This window comes from Sorex fumeus, unplaced genomic scaffold (assembly GCF_029834395.1).
Source record: "Sorex fumeus unplaced genomic scaffold, SorFum_2.1 ptg000087l, whole genome shotgun sequence".
NCBI lineage: Eukaryota > Metazoa > Chordata > Mammalia > Eulipotyphla > Soricidae > Sorex > Sorex fumeus.
In genome coordinates, this window is record NW_026606144.1 from 5,752,644 (window position 1) to 5,773,154 (window position 20,511).

General features: G+C 42.1%; 1 protein-coding gene across 3 annotated transcripts; it reads right to left on the reverse strand.

Moving 5' to 3' along the window:
* Window positions 1-300: 300 nt before the first annotated feature.
* RSRC2 (arginine and serine rich coiled-coil 2) lies at window positions 301-19,064 on the reverse strand. 3 transcript variants are annotated; one of them, XM_056131414.1, is made up of 10 exons: window positions 18,924-19,064; window positions 14,350-14,506; window positions 13,100-13,143; window positions 10,648-10,838; window positions 8,786-8,989; window positions 7,397-7,519; window positions 5,156-5,235; window positions 3,796-4,025; window positions 2,630-2,719; window positions 301-1,386 (listed from the first exon to the last, which is right to left on the reverse strand). In XM_056131414.1, the coding sequence occupies exons 1-10, from the start codon at window positions 18,927-18,929 to the stop codon at window positions 1,207-1,209; spliced, it is 1,305 nt and encodes a 434-aa protein (XP_055987389.1). In that variant the 5' UTR covers window positions 18,930-19,064; the 3' UTR covers window positions 301-1,206. The 3 variants fall into 3 exon arrangements, with proteins under 3 accessions (XP_055987389.1, XP_055987390.1, XP_055987388.1); XM_056131415.1 differs by lacking the exon at window positions 18,924-19,064 and adding an exon at window positions 12,213-12,290 and having other exon boundaries at window positions 304-1,386; window positions 3,796-4,028; window positions 10,648-10,860; window positions 14,350-14,446; XM_056131413.1 differs by having other exon boundaries at window positions 328-1,386; window positions 3,796-4,028; window positions 18,924-19,062.
* Window positions 19,065-20,511: the final 1,447 nt, after the last annotated feature.

A 20,511-nucleotide genomic window follows, 5' to 3' on the forward strand; every position in this document is an offset into this window, starting at 1 on the left:
TTTTAAAAAAGTTGCCACTGATTTTATCAGAAGGCTTGCCCAGTAAGACTTAAGTGACTACACTATTTTTAGGCCACTCCTGTGGGTGCTTAGGTGCCACAAGCAAAGGAATGTACACCAGTCCTATGAGCTCGCCCAGTACAGGGAACACTGAACAACTTCCGGGAACCACTGCTCCAGGACAGAAACTAAAAAAAAAATTGTTTTGTCCTTATGAACACACTTCCACCTTTTATTATGCTGCTACATCATACATTTTCCTAAGAATTTTCCCCTGACTCCCATAATGGAAGGCAAATTAACTCCCAAATTCAAGTCTTTTCTACATCAAATTTATGTAGCAGTTTATTGACAGCGTAGCTCTCTAAAGTTTTGAACTTTATGCTAAAGACTTCAAAGGGACAATGAGCAAAGGGCATACAAAGAACTTGTTATAAGGCACTTTATTAAAATAAAAGTGCTTACATCCCTTTAATGTATTACTCTATTTCCTGAATAACATAGGAATATTTAACAAATACTGTACACCAATTCTGTCCTTGTAAATAAACAGTATATTCACTAAGTCCTGCTCACTCCCAACTTCCTTTTACATTTTTGCTCACCATGGTATTGCCTATAGCATAGTTAGCTGTTCTTAAAAAAAATTTTTCTAGCTATTTGTCTAATAGCAATTGCAAAATGCTACAGAAACATGAAAACAAATTCAAACAAGAATTCCAGGTAACTTAAATTAACACCATTTTTCAGAAAACCATTTTTATTATCACCACCCATTGTGCTGGGTATGTACCAAATGGCCAGATCGTCTAAAGAACATCTACATAACATTTCTTTCATGTCTCAAGAGATGAAAATAACTGTACAAGGTTAAGTACAAAAGTACACAAGACAGCGGACACAAAAAATTCCATGTATGAGATTTTATCCCACCTGCAATTTTTATATATTTGAAAAAGTAGAATTCATGAACTAAAAAAATTGTCCTTCTATAGTCCTGTCAAGTTTAATGGAAGTGGGTTTAACCTGATTACAACACTAACACCAGTATCACTGATCTGATATTTACAAAAAAAATTGTATATTTCAATAAATTAAAGTCAATGCAACACCCATGCAAGCTAGAATGCTAGCTGTTTGGTGAACGAGGGCCTGACACCAGAATCAGAAGTCTCTAAAGTTCCAAATTTAAGAGTACAGTCTCTTTCACACTGCATCCATTCCTCGCATTGATGATGTGAAACCCAGCCCCATTCCTCGCTGTGTGTGGGTCTGTGATCTTGCCATTTCATACTGGGCGTCTAGATTTCGAAACACTTCTTCCTGTTGCTTTAAAGTCTTGTAACTTTCTTCATCAACTGAGCTACATCCAGCTTCATCTTCACTCTAAATGCCGGATAGAAGATATATTAAAACCCAGGGAACAAGTGTTCTCCCACTTCTCAGTATTAGTGAATCATTTTTTCTTTGGGCCATATCTAGCTTAGTGCCTGGGTAAGATGCCTCGGTCTGAACATAGGTCCCCCATAAAGCATGTGCACTAACCCTTTCAGCCATCAGCCCTGCCAGTAAATATTTCCAGGATACAAATTTGGTATTAGTCACCTTTGCTTTAACTTACTATCTACAAAGCACAGGTTACAGTATGTATTAAAAATCAGAATTCTGATGGTGGGGCAAATGTACATCTGTGAAGCCAGTGTTGAAGATTTCATGACTAAAACCCCATCACAAGCAAATTTCTCTTATCTCACAGTGATTCAATTAAAAAAAAATCATATTGGCTCAGTCTTTGGAGGTGAGAAAAGGTTCTTTATGGTCCTCCAAGCAGCGCCAGGTGTGACCCCCCCCCAAAAGGTCATTTCAAGGAGCTGGAGCCAGACCCGTAGAAGGCTCTTGCCCTGCACACAAAGTGGCCGACCCAGATTCGAACCCTGGCATCTCATATGTGCTCCACCAAGGATGACTTCTGACTGCACAGACAGGAGTAGCCTCTGAGCATCACCGGGTGTAGTGAAAGAAAAAGAAAAAAAAAGATTCTGTAGAGATAGAATCTTACCCTTCACATAGCCCAACCACCCTTCCCAAAACAAAAAAACAAGACATGGAACACATTTAAGCAGAGACAAGGAAAAGTTTATGCAAGAAATACTGGAACAGGTACACATCCTGCAGCAAATGCAATTCTTTTCTCACGTTTTAGAGTGGACAGTTTAATGAGCATGTGCAGGTCTTTCTATCAAAATTGTTTCTCTCTCCATCAACACCCGTTTTAGGTGTTAGGTTAGAAACCAGGTCATCACTTATATAAAAAAATAAAAAGTAGGTGCTTTCCCACAGAACTATTCTTACTACTCTCTTCATGTCTTAAAGAAAGACATCTGTGTGTGTGTTATGGAGAAGCCCTGGTCTAAATGCACAGCTTGCATGCTAAAGTCCAAGCTGTGTATAGTCAGAATATAGGTGCGGCCCGAGTAGAAGGAACAAAGGGCCAAAAAGATGCCCAAGACCCCATATGCAGGAGGCCAAGATTTGATAACTCAGACAAAGATAAAATATTCTGAGCCCTGCTGGTTATGGCAAAAGCAAAATACAACACAAATTTAAATACAAAGTCTATGTAACTCACCTTAATACCCATTAATTTCCTAAATTTGACATTTTGGTCCTTGTTTCCAAAATTTAGTTTTTCCCATATTTCAGCAGACTGGGATTTGTCCTGTTAAGATTTAATAGTGGAACTTTAGAATGCATAATATTTATCTTTTATTAAGATATCAAGTTAAGAGTTTGTACAGTGGGTAAGGTTCATGCCCTCTGCACATGGCCAACCTGGTTTGACGCCTAGCAACACATACTTTAGTTCTCGAAACGTCACTCGGTATGACTCTAATACAAGATATTAAATGTTGCCATAATATGACTTGTAAGACAGCAACTCATAGCACCTATAGGAATATTGCAGGGCCTTAGAATACCTGCTTTATGAATGTGCAGGTAAATCTCCAGTGATGACCCTCCCCACCCCTCAAACAAGCACGTACTGCGTGCGAATCCTTTTGCTGAAGCAATTTCTAGCTATAGCCAGATTTGTATGAGCAATACAAAAAAAAAGGGCACCTGGTGGCCAGAATGATAGTACAGATGTGCCCAGGTTCAATCCCCGGCATCCCATATGGTCCCCCCAGCACCACCAGGAGTAATTCCTGAGTGAAGAGCTAGGAGTAATCCCTGAGTATTGCTGGGTAAGACCCAAAAAGCAACAAAACAAACAAAAGATAGTACAGATGCAAGGGCAACTAGCCTTGCACGTGGCTGACCAGGATGTGCTCTGAGAGCCAAGAAAAGCTCTGAGCACCACTAGGCGTGACCCCCAGAAGCACAACAAGACGTGCATGAGCTATGGCTATCCTTAGTGAGCACAACCATAACTTGTAAGCTTTAACTACGAACACAAGCTCCAGAAGGCACACCTTGCAAGTACCGCAACAGGTGAGTGTGCAAAGTGAAGTCACGCATGAGGACAACTATGAAGGGGGATATAAAATAGTTCACAATTAAAGTTCATTACAAAGAAATAAGCAGAAGAGCACTCCATAATGGATCCCATGAAAAAGACCCAACGAACTGCTCCTGCCCTTGAATCTCAAACTAGCACTTTCAATGCAAATACTGGGTCCTGGGGATTGAACCTAAGGGGCGCTTGCCTTACAAGTGGCTGACCCAGGAGTAGTACGCCTTGGGTACCCCAGAAATGTAGGCCCAAAATAAACCCCACAAAAAAACATGACTTACTCCTTCTTTCTTTCCTTGCCAAAGCATTTTCCTTTTTTTTTCTTGCTCAGCAAACTTCATTGGATTCACAGCTGCCGGGTTATAATAGCTTGGAACTGCTATCCCCGTCTCTGCCAAAGCTTTAGCCTGCAGGGCTGCCATCTGAGCTGCCATAGCTATCTGAGGAGTTACTTGCGTTCCCGATGCCAAGAGGGCTGCAACGTTGAGAACAGAGCCTCCAGTAGCTGCAGCTGCTGAAGAGTTAAAGACCAATTTTGTGATTTATATACATTACATATAAGCTACTCATCTGTGGTATGGAAGGCCAATTGCCACTCAACAGAAGTTCATTAACCATTAGCTTATTTAAAATACTCCAGCCTTTAGCAAATACATAAAAATGTGCTTTTATGTGTTTCTTTAGTTTACAGGTTTCTCTACTTGAATCCCAGGAACATCTGACAAAACTAAATTAGTATTATGTACAATAGCTACTAAATCTGTGCACTATGAGCCATAATAAATTTTAGTATAATTATGTATTAAAGCAAAGTGGGAGTTTGTGAAACTGATTTCACTTTAAGAAAGAAAAATGTTGTACTGAATGAGGGTGGTACATCCTTTAAATATAGGTGACCCAGGTTCAAACCCTCTCACCTATGGTTTCCCCCTGCATAGCTGGGTGACTGACTTCAAATAAAAACCAAAATAGCAAGTGCTTTGTTAATCTAGCATCACCAGGTCACAATTTTGTGTATCATAAGGGCACATGAGCACCCACACAAACCCATACCTTACCACCACCAAGAAAACAAGACAAAACAAGCACCACCCAGAAACAACCTTAATTAGACTGCGTACAACTTATCACTGGACCTGAAAGAATAGAATAGTGCTTATGGTGCCTGCTGTGCACACAGAGGATCTGAGCTCAGTCCCTGCATATGGTTCCCCAGCACTGTGGAGTGAGTACAAAGCCAGGAACAAGCTTTGAGTATAGCTGGGTGTGGCTCTAAAACCAAGGAAGTTCTGATTTTCACTCATCCACAGGCAATGTTTGTGATACTCGATTATCTGAGTAATAAAAATTCATATTCAACTTCCATTCCCTCTAAGTTATATTTGCAAAATCCATACTGGGAATATATATACGTGATGTATCAGGCATTATAGAACAACAAAGAGCCAATATTCATCTGCACTAGGGGGAAGTCACTTAGTGTCACAGTACATTCCTTGATGGAGTGAATCCTAGGGTTCCATCCCCCCAGCATGACCAAAATGATTTAGAGTATGAACAGGTAATAGGTAACAATGACGGGGGAGCGTTCTTTCTATTACTTTTCACAATGTCTACAAATATGCCATTATTTACAAATACCTGCAGCTATTTCTTGTTGTTTTTGTTTTTCAACCATTTCCTTTTCTCGCTGTTCTTGTAACTTCTTTGCCCTTTCTAATCTGTTAAAGACAATTTAAATTAGATGAAGTAAAGATCAATACAAAATTATCATGTGTACTTACATTTCTTTACATGCAAACACTCAGACATTAAATACTATATGGAACTTAAAATTAACATTTACATTGCCTTTACAAATTGCAAAATGGGGAGAAAAAGTATTTCTTTAGATGGCATCAGTCATAGAAAATCTCAACATCGATGTAAAATAATTCTGAAATCGTAGTATTCAATTATTTTAAGAGTTCATACATTTATAGTTTAAAAACAAGTTAAAAAGTAACATTTCAGTGCAGGTTAAAGAAGAATAAGGTTAAGTTTTGGATACAAGTGACAACAAAGCAAAACAGGATATGTTAAATAGTACTTGTCTTTTATAGGTTTATCTAAATGCTTCTTGGCTGAAGCTGATACAAGCTAAGGTCAATCAATGCAAGCAGATAATGGTTTCTGCATTTTAGCAGTTTTAATTAATCTTCAAATTAGTAAAAGTTAAAATGCCAAGAAAGGGCAAGAAACATAATTTTAAATAACCTAAGAGGGGCAAAACCCTTTATACTATGAAATTACTTTTAGTAGCTCAAGAAATTTAACATTAGCATAAAACTGGAAACATGAAAAACATTAATGTCAAAACAAAAATTCTGTTTCATACCAAGTTCACCAAGGAACACATATACTAAATGTTCTGTCAGGTGAGTCTATTTCCTTTGGAGATATTACTATTTCCATCAACTTCAAAGGAAACAACATTTCTTTGCAAAGGTATCTTAATTTGCAAATCACATAAACACTATCCCTCCCTTAATGTGGTGGTAACAAGATCCAGAAAAAAGATTCTATCTTTGGAAGCTAGTGAACTATATGTAAGATGAAACTGGCATCTGCTTTCATAGCCAAAATTTATATAAAAGAAATTTAAGAATTTATTACAAGGAAGACACACTAAACAACTTTTTGTCCTTGGAAATAAAAAAATGTTTTTGATTAAGGGTAACATTGACGTTTAGGTACCCATCTATAAAGAGTTTCAAACATTTTTACTATAGTCCTCATTTAAATACAAAATGTCAAGATAGTCAAGGAATAATCTGGTATATGAACCTGTCATCTCAAAATAACTCCTTAAACCATCTAAGCAAAAGGATTTTAGGTGATAGACTTCTTTAATAAAATCTTAAATACAATTAGCTTATGTACGAATAAAGGGTAAACTTAGGGGCTTAAAAAATCAATTGTCAGTTAACAGACCAATTAAAATTAGTGCAGATAAAGTGATAATTTCCTAATACTATTGATTTTAATTCCAAGAAGAAACTATGACTGCTATTGGTTGCATGAAAACGGTTCACTGCAGGCCTGGAATCAACCCATTCACTGAGGTGAATGGACCGAAGAAGGATGAGCTCACACCTTTGCTGCTGCTGCTGCTCAGCTGGAGTTTCTGCCAGGCTGGAGTCACAGGGCAGCAGCCCATCAGGTTACATTGTGAACTGTATTTTTGTAATGGAAAAAAAATACAAACTCAATTTCATAAAGAAAAAAATGTAAAGAGTATAATTTTCAGAATATGGAAAAAATCTGAAAACAAGCACTTAGATTTTACTCTACTTCTTCTCTTGCCTCTACAGGAGGCAGCTCCTGTCACTGGCACTGTATTCTGTCTTGATGTGTGGGGTCTTTATAATAATTTACCTTTGAAACTCTAGAAATTGGAAAAAAAATCTATATGCTACATGCAGTAAATTCAACACTGAATAAATTGGCTTATGTTTATTATATGCCATCGATTGGTAGAATTTCACTTCTTTCAGATACTGTTTTCTTAATAATAACATCAAAGACAAAAAAAAAAAAGCAAGCTGAGGGTTCTGAGCAACAGTATAGTGGATAAGGTGTTTGTTTGCCTTTTGAGCAGCTAATCTGGGTTCCACCCCCAGCACCCCATAATGGTCCCCTGAGCCTGTCAGGAGTGGTACTGGAATGTAGAACCAGGAGTAAGCTCTGCTGGGGTACTGTCCCTTCTCCCAAAGAAGGGGGGCCGGGGGAGAGGAGCAAGCCAAGGTAACAACTTCTAAAAGGTATTCATTTTATCCACACAATTGAGTTTGCTACCTAAAGTTGAAAAGGGAAGACTGGGTCAAATAAAAACAAACATACCTTCTTGCTAAAGCCTCCTGTGCATCCATTGCTGTGTTTCTGCCTCGGAAAGGAGGTGGACTAGGAGTTCTACTTAAACTTCTACTGAATCTTCTTGGTTTTTCAATCCTCTTCTTTCTATCTCTGAAATAAATCATACTTACAGATCAACACTAAAAAATTGCACAAGAAACATACACAATACAAACTCATTTCCACTTCTGTCCTTTATTTTCCTAGAGCGTGTATTGCGCTTTCCATATCTAACCAACCCTGTAAGTATATTTAGGTTATTCTCATCTTTCGATATTAAATTCAGTATTCCAAACACAAGACTTGTACATTAGTTGTTTTATACTTCTGTAGGTCAATATATAAATTCCTATTGGGATAAGTTAAACATTCTTAGCACTTTAATATACAATGAATTTGTGTAAGTTTAAAAAAAAAGAAAAAAGAAAAAAAGCAGGGGCCAGAGAGATAATATAGCATTAAGCATATGCCTTGCACATGGCCAATCCCCGGCATCCTGTATCTTCCCCAAACACTACCAGAAGTAAGCTCTGAGCACAGCTGGTGTGGCCCAACAAAAACCAACCAAAATACCCATTGACCAGATTCTGTGTAATCGTCAGAGGTCGCCCTTTGCTTTTTCAGCCTTGGGTGATGCAAACACCAAAACTAAAACCAAACCAAACCAAACAAAAGCACTTAAACTCTCAGTTTAACTGAAGTAGTGAAGAAATTTAATGATTTTATTTAACCATATCTTTTTGACTACTTTAATATCACAATATAGACCATATTATCTAGGTAGGTAACATTATGGCTCCATCATTTTAAAACTTATTTCTGTCTCTTAAACAAGTTGTTCAATGGACTGAGCTTGCAGAAAAACTTGATCCGAAGATTAAGAGAGCCTATGCTTCACAGGCCAAAGGCATGGATTCAATCCCAGGTACATTATGGTTTCCTAAATGTCACTGCATGATCCCCAACATTAAGATGCAGCAGTGCTCGAGCACCTGCCAGATATGGCTCAAAAATAAAAATCCAGCATGGCAGGCAGTACATATATACTACTAGGATTGTTGTTGAAGACGTACAATGAATTCAACATGTTCAAAATTGAAATGAATTCTCCCTCTCTGCTTACCCAGAACTGCAGGGTTTTAAACTATAACATTGTATTGTGAGCCTCAGAAATGTTTTGGGGACCCTCTCAGCAGTGCTTGAAGACGATACAGTGCTGGGGATTGAATCGGGGCCTCTCTTAGGCGTGCAAAGCATGCATTCAGGTGCTATTTTTATATATACTTTTAAAAATGCATTTATTTTTTACAACATTACATGTATTTGTCACATAGTATTTTACCACATCTGCTAACAGCATTTAACATTTGTACTCACCGACTTCTACTCCTTGTCCTACTTCTGCTTCTACTCCTATGCCGGTGTCTTGATCTTGAGCGGGAACGAGATCTGATCCTCCGTTTTCTTTCCCTGCTCCTGGATCTTGACTTCTTCCTCTCCCTGCTCCTGGATCTTGACTTCTTCCTCTCTCTGCTTCTGGACCTTGACTTCTTCCTCTCCCTGCTTCTACTACGATGACGCCTGAAATGATAGTGCACAAACTTGTAGTTGCACAGATCTGAGTCTTTCCAATGACAGATAATTCAGTTATCTGTAGAGCATATAGTCAAGATAAGCAGCACATTTCTGTATTGGGCACAGAAAAGACAACTGACCTCGCTTTAATATTTAACACTATGCTCAGGGGGCTACTCTGGGATCAGTGCTTGAGGATTACTCATGCTTGAGATACTCTTAGGACCAGGTGGTGCCAGGGTGAAACCAGACAGCCATAAACAAGAGCAAGGAAGTGCCTTAAAAGCTCTCCTCTCTCTCCAGCCCTGAGATTTTTAACTAAGTTGTAACAAATGAAATTTTATTCCTTTGGGGCTTTTGAAAATGCAAGCTGTAAACTGTAAAAATGCAATGCACCCTACTCCCAACCTCAGAGTCTATTTAACAGTTGAAATCTACTGTTTCAAGTGTCAGTATATTTTAAGGAACATACTTGTTAACTTATGATTAAAAATTTTTGACTTGCAGGCTGGAGTAACAGTATAGTAGGCGTGGTGCATGCCTAGCACACCCAATCCAGGTTCAATTCCTGGTATCATATGGTTAGCCTGAACACAGTTGGATGGCCTGGGGATCCCTAGCACTGAGCTGACAGCTCAGCTGGCCAAGCAGGATTAGCCAGTGGGAGCCAGACTTCCAAACACTGCTTCAGTGACCCTCCTCACCAATTTTGACCTGTTATCATCGTAAACATATTACTCTTCAGCTTTCTCCAAAATATGTGGATTAATACAAAACCCTACAAATCTAAGTTTGGACTCCATTTTTAAGCAAACACATGCAAGGGAAGCAGCTCAATCCCTGTATACTATCTGTGTCATGACTGTGTTCAAAATCTTTACATTTATGGGGCTGGAGAGATAGCACAGCGGGTAGGGCGTTTGCCTTACACGTGGTCGACCCAGGTTCGATTCCCAGCATCCTATATGGTCCCCTGAGCACCGCCAGAAGTAACTCCTGAGTGGAGAGCCAGGAGTAACCCCTGTGCATTGCCGGATGTGACCCAAAAAGCAAAAAAAAAGAATCTTTTCATTCATGCCACGAAAGTCTTTATTAATATTTTGCAGCAATCTGTAATTAAACATGGCGACTGTTGTACTGAATTTATATAAGCATGGTTAAAAGTAAAACTCAAGAACCATTAGGGAACAACAGAGCAACATTTCTCCACTGGGGGTCATGTGACTTCATGTATCTTAGGAGGGCCACAAAAAATCTATAGAATTGGCATGAGATTAAGGGGCCAACTGGTTCAACAGTACAGCAAGATAGAAGGACACAAAGCTGGAAGAGAGCCATGGTCAGAAAAAAGGCAAGAAATACCACAGCAGAGCACAAAATAACAGGCTAACTTAATTAAAAAAAAAATTCCCCCTTCCTTTGGTCTTTGGATCACACACTAGTGGTACTGGGGACTGAACCTGGGGCTCTTGTATAAAGAAAATGTGCTCCAGCCCTCTGTGTTAGCTCTTCTCTCAATATTCGACACTGCACCCCCGGCAGTGCTCTAGGGACCACGCAGTGCAGAGGATTGAAGCCTGATGCAAAGCATTACTGACTGCCCAAAAAGATGAGAAATTTTATGTTGATACTTTTTTACAGTTAATTTATACCAAACTATTTACCTTTCCCGTGACCTAGATCTTGAGTGACTTTTGCCTCTTGACGATTTTCTTTCTTTGCGTTTATGTCTGTCCTCACCATTTTCAGAAGAATTTAGTCGTTCTCTTCCTTTATCAGAAGAATGATCTTTGTCATTATGTTCTTCAGATTTGTGTTTCTTAGAGGATTTATCTTTGGATTCATGTCTTCTTGCCTGTTTTAAGAAGAAGTTGGTTCTTTCAGGAAAATAGTGCAACAAAGAGAGTTAGTATGGGTAACAGCAGACAAAAAATGTTGTGATGCAACATTAGTAACCTTAGGAGTGTGTGGCAAACAAAATTCATTACCTAGTTTCACATCACCCAAATGTTGCAGATACCTATATTTTTATAGCAACCCCCCAATAGTTTCCTTCCCAAAATATTTTCATAAAAAAAAAAAACTTTCGAAGTTAAAATACTGAAAAACCATTGTCGGAGAAATCCCTGATGTTTTTCCCATCTAGAAGCATTAAGAGAAAACACACAATGTACCCAAACTTTCAAGTACTTCAACAAATCTCTTAGAGAAATAGATAATGTACATTTGGCAACTTCTACATACAGAATACATACTATTAAGCTTAAATGTTTAATGATAAAGATAATAAGGACACAAAGAAACAGCATAAAAGTTAGGGAACTAAGAAAAATCTGAGGAAGCGTTACTTCACTGCAGAAAATATAATACAGAGTTGAAGTGTCCTTTGAATAGCTAAACTGCCACAGACTTTCTAAATGATGACTTTATATTTTTATCCCAGTGTCTTTCCATCTATGTTGAAATCTCCCAACAGGCCCAGAGCTCTATTACATTTGGAATACCTAGGATAGAAAATGGCAATCATGGTTTACTTTTCTGAAATCAAATTAGTATGTAACAGTCTGTATATCACTACAGTCTACATTACACCCCTATACTCTGAAAGAGTAAAATCACTTAAATTACAATTTTAAAGCTGGACAGAAACATCCTAGAATTCAATTCCCTTATTTTGATTATGACTCAATCAAGATCTGAAGCCACAATTATACACAGTATCAAAGCTGAACCCGGAAGACTTCATGCTGTCACTGCTTTCCTAGCACATTGGGAAACTTATTCTATGTTCTCCCCAAACAGGCCACAGCTTATTTCTACTCAAGGTAAACATTTATAAAAAGCAAAAAGCAAAAAAAAAAAAATCAACAACAAACTTGGCCAAATATTTTGGAACATGCATGAAGAGCTATATGGAAAGAACCACAATATGTATTTTATTATTTTGCAGAAAAACGAGAGACCTGGAAATAGAGCTCAATTTTAGGTCGCCAGTTCTCTATAATATGAAAGGAAATTTCCTTGGCTTCACCATAATTACAGTGGAAAAATGTGATGTGGTTAAGACTGCCAAAGGGCTTAGAGTTGATCTCAAACCATTTTTTCAAACATAGTATTACTATTAAAAACAAAACAAAAAAACCAAAACAACAACAAAAAAACCATTAAAACCCTTAACTGATTTAAGATATACTTAAGGGAAATAGGAGTTTGAATGACTAATAGTTACCTTATCATGAAGTAGGCTTATTATTTTGCTATCTGAGTCTGCAGCGTCTTCAGTTCAGTCTCTTCGCGCATTAGCACGCTGAGTATGATTTATTATAGAAATGTTATCATGTGAGCTAAACAAAATAGTCATTTTCACAAAAACTCTCCTAAATTAAAAATGTAACAGAGCTTCCATTAGGGGAGGAGGTGAAGTCCCTGCCCACTTTTGTTTTCGAAGTCCCTTGCCCAGCCCCCACAAGACTTCTTTTGGACTATTTCTGCTCTTCCTCGTTGGCTCATTCCTTGTCTTCTCATGCGGGCAAGAAAGTTAAATGTCTGCAATACAGCTGCTTTTTTTCCTCAAGATTTGCTGTCATCACCACTTTTCCAACAATCCCTCACTGACACTTTTAAAGTCAATATTGCTACAAGGGAAATGGAACTAGTTAACCAGAAAAAAAGGAAAAAAAAAAAAAGAAAAGAAAAGAAGAAAAAAGGGTTCTATCTTCCACAAAGAAAAAGTAGCCCAGAGATATCTAAGGGACTGTGATGGGCAGATGATTGCTTTAAAAATCCCGAGTGGTCATCAGGCATAAGGAGATCTGGGACCTCAGGTTAATGGAAGCTCTGTGTGACAGGCCTAAAAAAACCAGCTATATTCTTCATATGAAATTTTTATTGTGAATATTTTCACATAATAAAATTAATAGTTTTGAATGAACTTTGCATATAAACAAGTATCTTCTTGAAAAATGATGATTCCAAATCATGCTTATTATAACCCAATTAACCATTCAAATTTCAAGTTTTGGTACTTACCTTGGCAATCATAGTCACACAAACATTTCTACCAGATAGTTTTACAAGTATTTTTAAAGTACCTATTCACTACAAAGTTTTAATTACCTCTTTGCTTCTGCTCCGGCTCCTGTGTTTCCTTCCTTCATTATCTGTGAACATATAAAATCATCATAAACAGATTGCCAAACATACCAAACTGCAGTATTTGCATAAATAGCAATTTGCAATCATCTTTCAATTTCCATTTTCCAATGGCAGATATTGCCTTAGATTAAGACTGTATATATGAAACAATGTAAATAACGGATAAAAGAAAAAAGTGCATGACAAGTCATTTACAAAAGATGCTCTCTAGCCCATCTCGTTCCCCAGTCTACAGTAAATTAAGACTCCCCCATCCCCCCCAAACCATCAAAAGCAAAAGAAAACTAGCATAAAGTGAGAGTTATGGCTCAAAGGTCTGCAGTACACGCTTTGCATGCTAGTCTTCAGTTCAATCCTGTACAACATGTGCTTTCTGAGGACTCTGGGTGTGGTCCCAAAACCGAAAAACAAAACCACTTAAGTATATCAACCCCTGTATCCTAGAAATAATTTCTCTTTCCTCTCTTTTGGGTCACTCCCAGCTATGCTAAAGGTTTACTCCCGCAGGACTCAGGGGAATCCATGAAATGCCATTTTCAAACCGGGGCTGGTCCCATGCCCTAAGTGCCATATGATCTCCCTAGCACAATATACTGCCACATAAGCCAGTCTAACGCAGGGGACAGCAATGAAGAAATTAGAAACTTTTGACCCCAAACTTATACTAAAAAATATTCACTAAAAAAGGTTAAAATATTCTTGCAGGGCTGGAGCAATAGCACAGCGGGTAGGGCGCTTGTCTTGCCCGCAGCCAACCCAGGTTCAATTCCCAGCATCCCATATGGTCCCCCGAGCACCGCCAGGGGTAATTTCTGAGTGCAGAGCCAGGAGTAAAACCTCTGTGCATCGGTAGGCGTGACCCAAAAAAGCTGCAAGATTTTTTTTTTTTTGCTTTTTGGTTCACACCCAGTGAGGCTCAGGAGTTACTCCTAGTTCTGTACTCAGGAATTACTCCTGGTGGTGCTTGGGGGACCTATGGGATGCAATCCAGGTAAGCCACATGCAAGGCACACACGCTACCCACCGTACTATCGCTCAGACCCCTATTCTTACAACTGAAGTCAAGGAATGTTCTTTTAGAATATACCATCCTACTACATCTTTCAGAGTACTTCGCAAATGTTGAAAAGTTAAACTTTGTATGGTTAATACTTATGGATATAAACATATTTCCATGAATATAACAAATGACCACCTCCAACAATTCATACCTGACTTCCGCTTTCTTTCTCTTGACCTTGATCGTGACCTTGAATAGTGATGTTTTGAGGCTCTAGGAGAAACGGATACATCTGACTGCTCTTTTTTCTTCTCTCTCTCTGGAGATGTCTTTTCTGGCGCTAGTTCATCTCGTTCAGCATCACTAGCCTAGAAGTTTAAAGAAAACTAATTATAGCTTCTTAACCACATTTAAAACGTCTCCAACTGCTTAGCAGCAAAGAAAATCAAGACATTTATCCCTCTGCTTTTATGAAATAGTAGCACTGTCCTCCCGTTGTTCATCGATTTGCTCAAGCAGGTCCAGTAACGTCTCCATTGTGAGACTAACAAGGTACTGTGTTTGGCATATTGAATACATCACAGGTAGTTTGTCAGGCTTTGCTGTGCGGGGGGGAATACTCGCGGTAGCTTGCCAGGCACTGAGAGGGGCTGTGTAATTGAACCCGGGTCGGCCGCAGGCAAGGCAAAAGCCCTACCCACTATGCTATTGCTACTAGTACAGTATATAAATATACAGAAAACCTATTGCAAGGAAATATATCTAACTACTGATAAAAAAATAATGCGTCATTTTTAGTTTTGTCTTTACCCTCTTCTCTAAGAGTGCTATTTACATTAATTAAATATATAATTAGGAAAAGTTCTATTCTTTCTAATAAACACTTAGTAAAAGATAATTATTCTGGTAAAATGCAATTATAATTCTGCTCAGAATACTACAATTACACTATTTTCAAATTGTCATTTCTGTTATAAAATTTTCCTATGATGAACTGGCTAGTGTTAAAATGTCTAGGTCTTTGGGCCTGGAGTGATAGTACTGTGGGCTAGCGTGCTTGTGTTGCAGGTGTATGACCCAGGTTTGATCCCTGGCAGGTCATAGAGTTCCCTGAGCATAGAAGCAAAAGTAAGCCTTGACCACTGCCAGCCGTAGCCCCCAAACCTTAATTAAACATCTAGTTCCAGGTGGTACTTTTAAACTGACAATTAAGAGCACTCAAGTCATGATTAATTACAAAGAGCTTAGTTTATTTGTGCCAGGGGCGACACCCAGTGATGCTCAGAGGTTACTCCTGGCTCACACTCAGGAACTACTCCTGGCAGTGCTCAATCCCATTATCCTATATAATAGTAGCAAGACCAATGATCAAAATGGCAAAATTCAAAAGCCATTAAATAGGCTTCATAACTGACAAAAAGGCCTAAGTTGAAATGACTAACCTAATACCAAATTTAGGTATGTAATTAGACAGATGTCTTTAAAAAAAAAAAAAAAGAGGACTTTTGGGGGGGGGGGAGAGCACACCGCACAGTGCTGGGTGTTCCTCCAGGTTCTATACTGGGACTGATGCCCGGACTTGAGAAGGGGACCCCTTGGACTGCCAGTAACGGCTGCATGCAAGGCTAGTGGTTACCTGGCCCTTTAACTTTTTTTTTCTTTTTGGGTCACACCCAGCAATGTTCAGGAGTTACTCCTGGCGGTGCTTGGGGGACCCTATGGGATGCTGGGGATCGAACCCAGGTCGACTGCGTGCAAGGCAAACGCCCTACCCGCTGTACTATCACTCCACTTTATATAATACTTCATGTATACTGGCACACATGAAGGCATTTCAAAACAAGCTAAAAACAGGCCTAAGAGACCCAAGAGTACAAATTTTATTAAATAGTGGAAAAAATGTTCAAGTATATTATGAAAAGAATAAACAGAAAGTCAACTTACCTATCTGAGAACCCAATCTTAATTTCATTAACCCTCTTTAATGAAAACAGCCCCTGGGCACAGTGCAGCTGCAAAATATGGTCTTGCTCTCCTCACATATGCTCTGGGCTATGAAAACATTAAGTTGTTTTTGCTTTAAAGCATTTTGTAAGTTATTACAGTACTAAAACAATACTCAAAGGTTTCGCTCTTCCCAGAGACCTAATTTTCCTAAAAAGGTCATCTAGGTATTATCAGCCTTTTTTTTTCAGATAATTTTATCTGCCTTAATCACAACACAGAAGCAATAAAAAAAAAGCCCACACTTTATCAATAGACTAGAATTGACAAAAGTCCCCAAGGCAAACTTTGGTACTGGACAGAGCAATCTTAGCAGTCATGAAGATTGGGCAAAGGTAAACCAATTCTGAAATGGGAGGAAATGAAGCCTGAGAAGCTGGTTGCCTAGAACATGGACAACAAACTATAGCTCTCAAGCTAAGAAAAGGCTTTACCCTGGAGGGGCTGGGTTGGAAATCCAACCAAAGCTTCTCAATGCCAGCCATGCACTTCAGTCCCCAGAGCTGTACCCTACAGGCTGGACTTATTTAGATTTTGGGTCACAGCACTTTATTCCTAGCCCTGCAATCAGGGATTACAGCTAGAGCAGTTTCACGCAAGGCAAGTGCCCTAGGAGTGCTCAGGTCCCTATTACTTTTGAAAAGCAAACAAGAGCAACAGTACAGCAGATACAGCACTAGGCTGACCTGGTTTAGCTTTTGAGTATTCCACACACGGCCCGTGAACAACCCCAGGAGAAATTCCACAGTGTAGAGCCAGGTGTGGTCAAACCACAAACTGACCAAAAAGATCTGTCCCCAATTCTGGCTTATCCCTCTCCTTTATACTACAGGGCATGTTTCCTTTTCAAACAAAATTCAACATAAAAGCAAGAAAGCAAATCTGCTATCATACTGGATACAGCCCAGGAAGTCTAATAATTGATACTGTCCTCTCCCCGCAAGAGCCCACTAGTTGGACGAAGGACATCACTATACATTTTCAGGAGGAAAAAAATCCCCACAAAAGAAAGAGTATCTTCTTTCTTTATCAAGATTACTCGAAGCAAAAATGGAGAGTAACACGTGAAGGAGGCAGGCACTCCAACTAGTTAATCACATCCAAGTTTGAGCCACTGTTGGTATACATCCAGTATCAACGAGAAAAGACAAGAGAACGTTTTTCTTTCAGTATTTATTTACTGATAGTCAAAAACCACCAAATCTGAGGTTAAGACTCCAGGTCTAAAATGATCCACGAAAGTGTACGGATGATAGGTGGCACTTCAGCAGGCAAAACCTCTAGATTTTCACTAAGACATTTTATAGCACGGTAACACAAGTGTAGTCCTCCAAATTAAAATTACTTTAAATGCAATCCAAATAGAAATCAGTCTTAATGCAAAACTGCCATCTTCTCTAGCTTTTGTTCTACTAGAACACACTGCTCCCCGAAACTTAAATCCTATTCAACATCCTTAACATCTACAATACAGTCTACGAGTGTCAATCCAGCTCGAAGCACAGCTCCTGTCTTTGGGGTAGGGGGCTCTAGCGGGTGTTGGGGAAGCCCGGGGAACACTTCCCAGGCTGTGTTTGGGGCCCTCAGGTGGCAGTACTCGCCCTAACTAGGAACATTCGTCTACCTTCCGAAATATGGGCCTGTCTTTTCTGAAGACACCGTAGAAAATGGGTTTTTGTTGTTGTTGTTGGGGGGGGGGGGGGGGCGTGACAAAGGTGATTGAGTCTCACCAAGTAAGGAAACAGAAATGCATCGGGATTGAACCCGGGTACCTCCCCGTACTCGCCTCTCTTCAGCCCCCACCGTGTGCATTACCAAAAAAAAAAAAATCTGAGCAGAAACACCCACTCTTCTTTTGTTAGATCACGGTACTGCACATAAAAAACACCTAACCTTTTTTTGCACAAAAACCCTCCCTCGCACGCGGGTTCGAGCGCCGAGTCGGAGCCCAGGGGAAGCGCCGGGCAGGGCAGGGTGTGGCCCCAAACGCGGAACAGAAAAACAAAAACGCGAGCCGGGAGGCCCGCGCGCCTCCAGCATCAGCCCCCGGGGCCTCCAGCGCGCCGGGGGGTGGGGTGGGGGGGGAGGAGGGGACAGTCCCCGCCTTTGAAAAAAATAAATACAAAGCGACATCCAGGTCCCACGCCCGCTCTCCGGGATGATCTTCTTATTACCATCTTTATTGTGAACGAGGGCGTGGGGCGGAGCCTGACCATCCTCCGGACGCCGCCGCCTCAGTTCCTGTCCCGCCGGCGGGGGTCGCGGGCCGCGAGGCGATGACATCACGGCAGCCCCGGGGGCCCACGCCGCCGCCCGGCGGTTCCTCCCGGCGGGAACAAAGGTCTCGCGCGCGGCCGCCTCCCCGCGCGTCGTCCGGGGGGCCGAGTCGCTCCTCGCCACGGACGAGCCCGGATCCCCCTCGCCCCCGCCCCAGGCCCTCCCCACCGCCCGCAGAAACTCCCCGGGGAGGGACAGACGCCTCAGGCGCCACCCGCGCAGCCCCGGAGCCCTCGACAACCAGAAGCTGCGCAAGGGCCGGGGAAAGTTCCAGACGGGGAAGGCCCTGCCCGCGGCGGCGCCCAACCCCACCGCCGCGGCCTTTCCCAACCCCCCCCCCAGCCCTCCCGCAGGCCGCCATGATGGCGGGTGCTGAAGGGGCCCCGGCGCCATTTTGTCCACTCACACCCGCGCCGGCGACAGCTCCGGCGGCCGCGCCTCCCCTCCTCCGACAGGAGCAGGAAGGCCATAACCCCAACTTTGGGCCCAGGACCCGACACCTACCGCCATGGTGCGGAGTCCTGGCCGCTGGGGCGGCGCCTCCACTCGCCGCTGCCGACAATACCGGCCGCTCGGAAGCTTCGCCACAGACTAAATGGCCCGCACAAGAGACCCGGATGGCACAAAGGGGCTGAGGCCTGGCGCGCCGCACGGCTTGCCGGGAGGAAAAGGGGCGGGGAGAAGGGTTTCGATAGCAACGAGACTCGAGGCGGTGATTGGCCGCGCCACCGGCCGGGGCGGGGACAGACCGGGAAGAGGGCGTGGCCGAGAACCCGCCCCCGAACGCGGAGTCTGGCGCTCGGAACGGGCGGAATTCGGGGTGGGGAGACTTCCTCGTTTGCCTCGCCCGCACGCTTTGGGCTTCCTCGGCCGCCGTAGCGGGGGTGGGGCTTGGGGCTCTCCCGCCAATTTAAATCCGGACTGGGTACCTGCAGCCGAGAGGGGCGGTTTGGGGGTCTGCAAGCCAGGCGGGGCACCGGCGCTCGCGTTTCGTTCCTTCAGCTGCAGGTGAGGAGCGGAGCCGCGCTGCTGTGAGCGGCAGGGGAGCGGGCTCAGGTCGGAGTCGCAGCCGCCCTCGGTTAGGCGTGTTTCGCCGCGGACGCTGGCGGGAGCGAGGGTCGGCGTCTGGCGGGAGCGGGCGCCCCGTCGGAGGCCAGCGCGACCCCGGCTCCCTTCACCTCTTCTCGGGCCTCCGCCGGCTGCCCGAGCGCCCGCGTCAGGCCGGTCCCGCGTCCCCTAAGCGCCAGCAGCCCCGGGTCGCGAGACCGGGCCCGGCGCCCCAGCTTCTCGGCTGGGCTTTGGCCAGTTAGTGATGAGTTTCGTCAGTCTGTTGGCATCTTGCTGCCATGAGGCTCCTCCTCCTCCCCCCCCCTTTTCCTCCTCCTTATTTTTTTCTTGTTATAATTTTTTATTAGTAAATCACCGTGAGGTACAGTTACAAACTTCCGGAATCTCGTATGTCAGTCTTACAATAATCGTTTACCCATCCCTCCACCAGTGCCCATTCCCTCCCCTCCACCAATGTTCCCAATATCGTTCAATTTTTTTTTTTTTTAAATTTTGGTCCACACCGTCAGTGCTCAGGGTTCCACCTGGCTCTGCACTCAGGGATCACACCTGGCACGGCTCCCGGGACCCTCTGGGCTGCCAGGTGGAGCCCAGCTTGACCCGGTGGAACCCAGCTTGATCGTATGCAAGGCAAACACCTTAGCACTGCACTATATCACTCTGGTCCCAGGAGATCTTGGATATTTTGTTGAGATCATATCAGTAATATTATCCAACCAATACGTTCCATGCTTTTGCTCATAGTTCTAGTTACATTGATCTTACCAGTGCAACACATTTAATGTTGAAAAAAATAACAAAGACAGACCCAGGAGATAACTCCAGGGTAAGGCACTTTCTTGCCTTGCACACAGCTGGCCTGGGTGGGTTCCATCTCAGGCACCCCTGTTGATCCCCCCAGGTGTGATCCCTGAGCACAGATCCAGGAGAAAGCCCTGAGTACTGCCAGATGTGGCCCAAAAACCAAAACAGAACAAAGACATCTTAATTGATTTATTATTGCTACGCTTTTTCATGAATTCCG

What these genes read in the sequence shown, in the direction of transcription:
- RSRC2 (XM_056131413.1), bottom strand. An exon ending in AGATCTAGGTCACGGGAAAG is followed by an intron (nt 8,990 to 10,647) that starts GTAAATAGTTTG and finishes CTATCATTTCAG; the next exon opens with GCGTCATCGTAGTAGAAGCA. An exon ending in CAGGAGGCTTTAGCAAGAAG is followed by an intron (nt 5,236 to 7,396) that starts GTATGTTTGTTT and finishes TGTCTTTAACAG; the next exon opens with ATTAGAAAGGGCAAAGAAGT.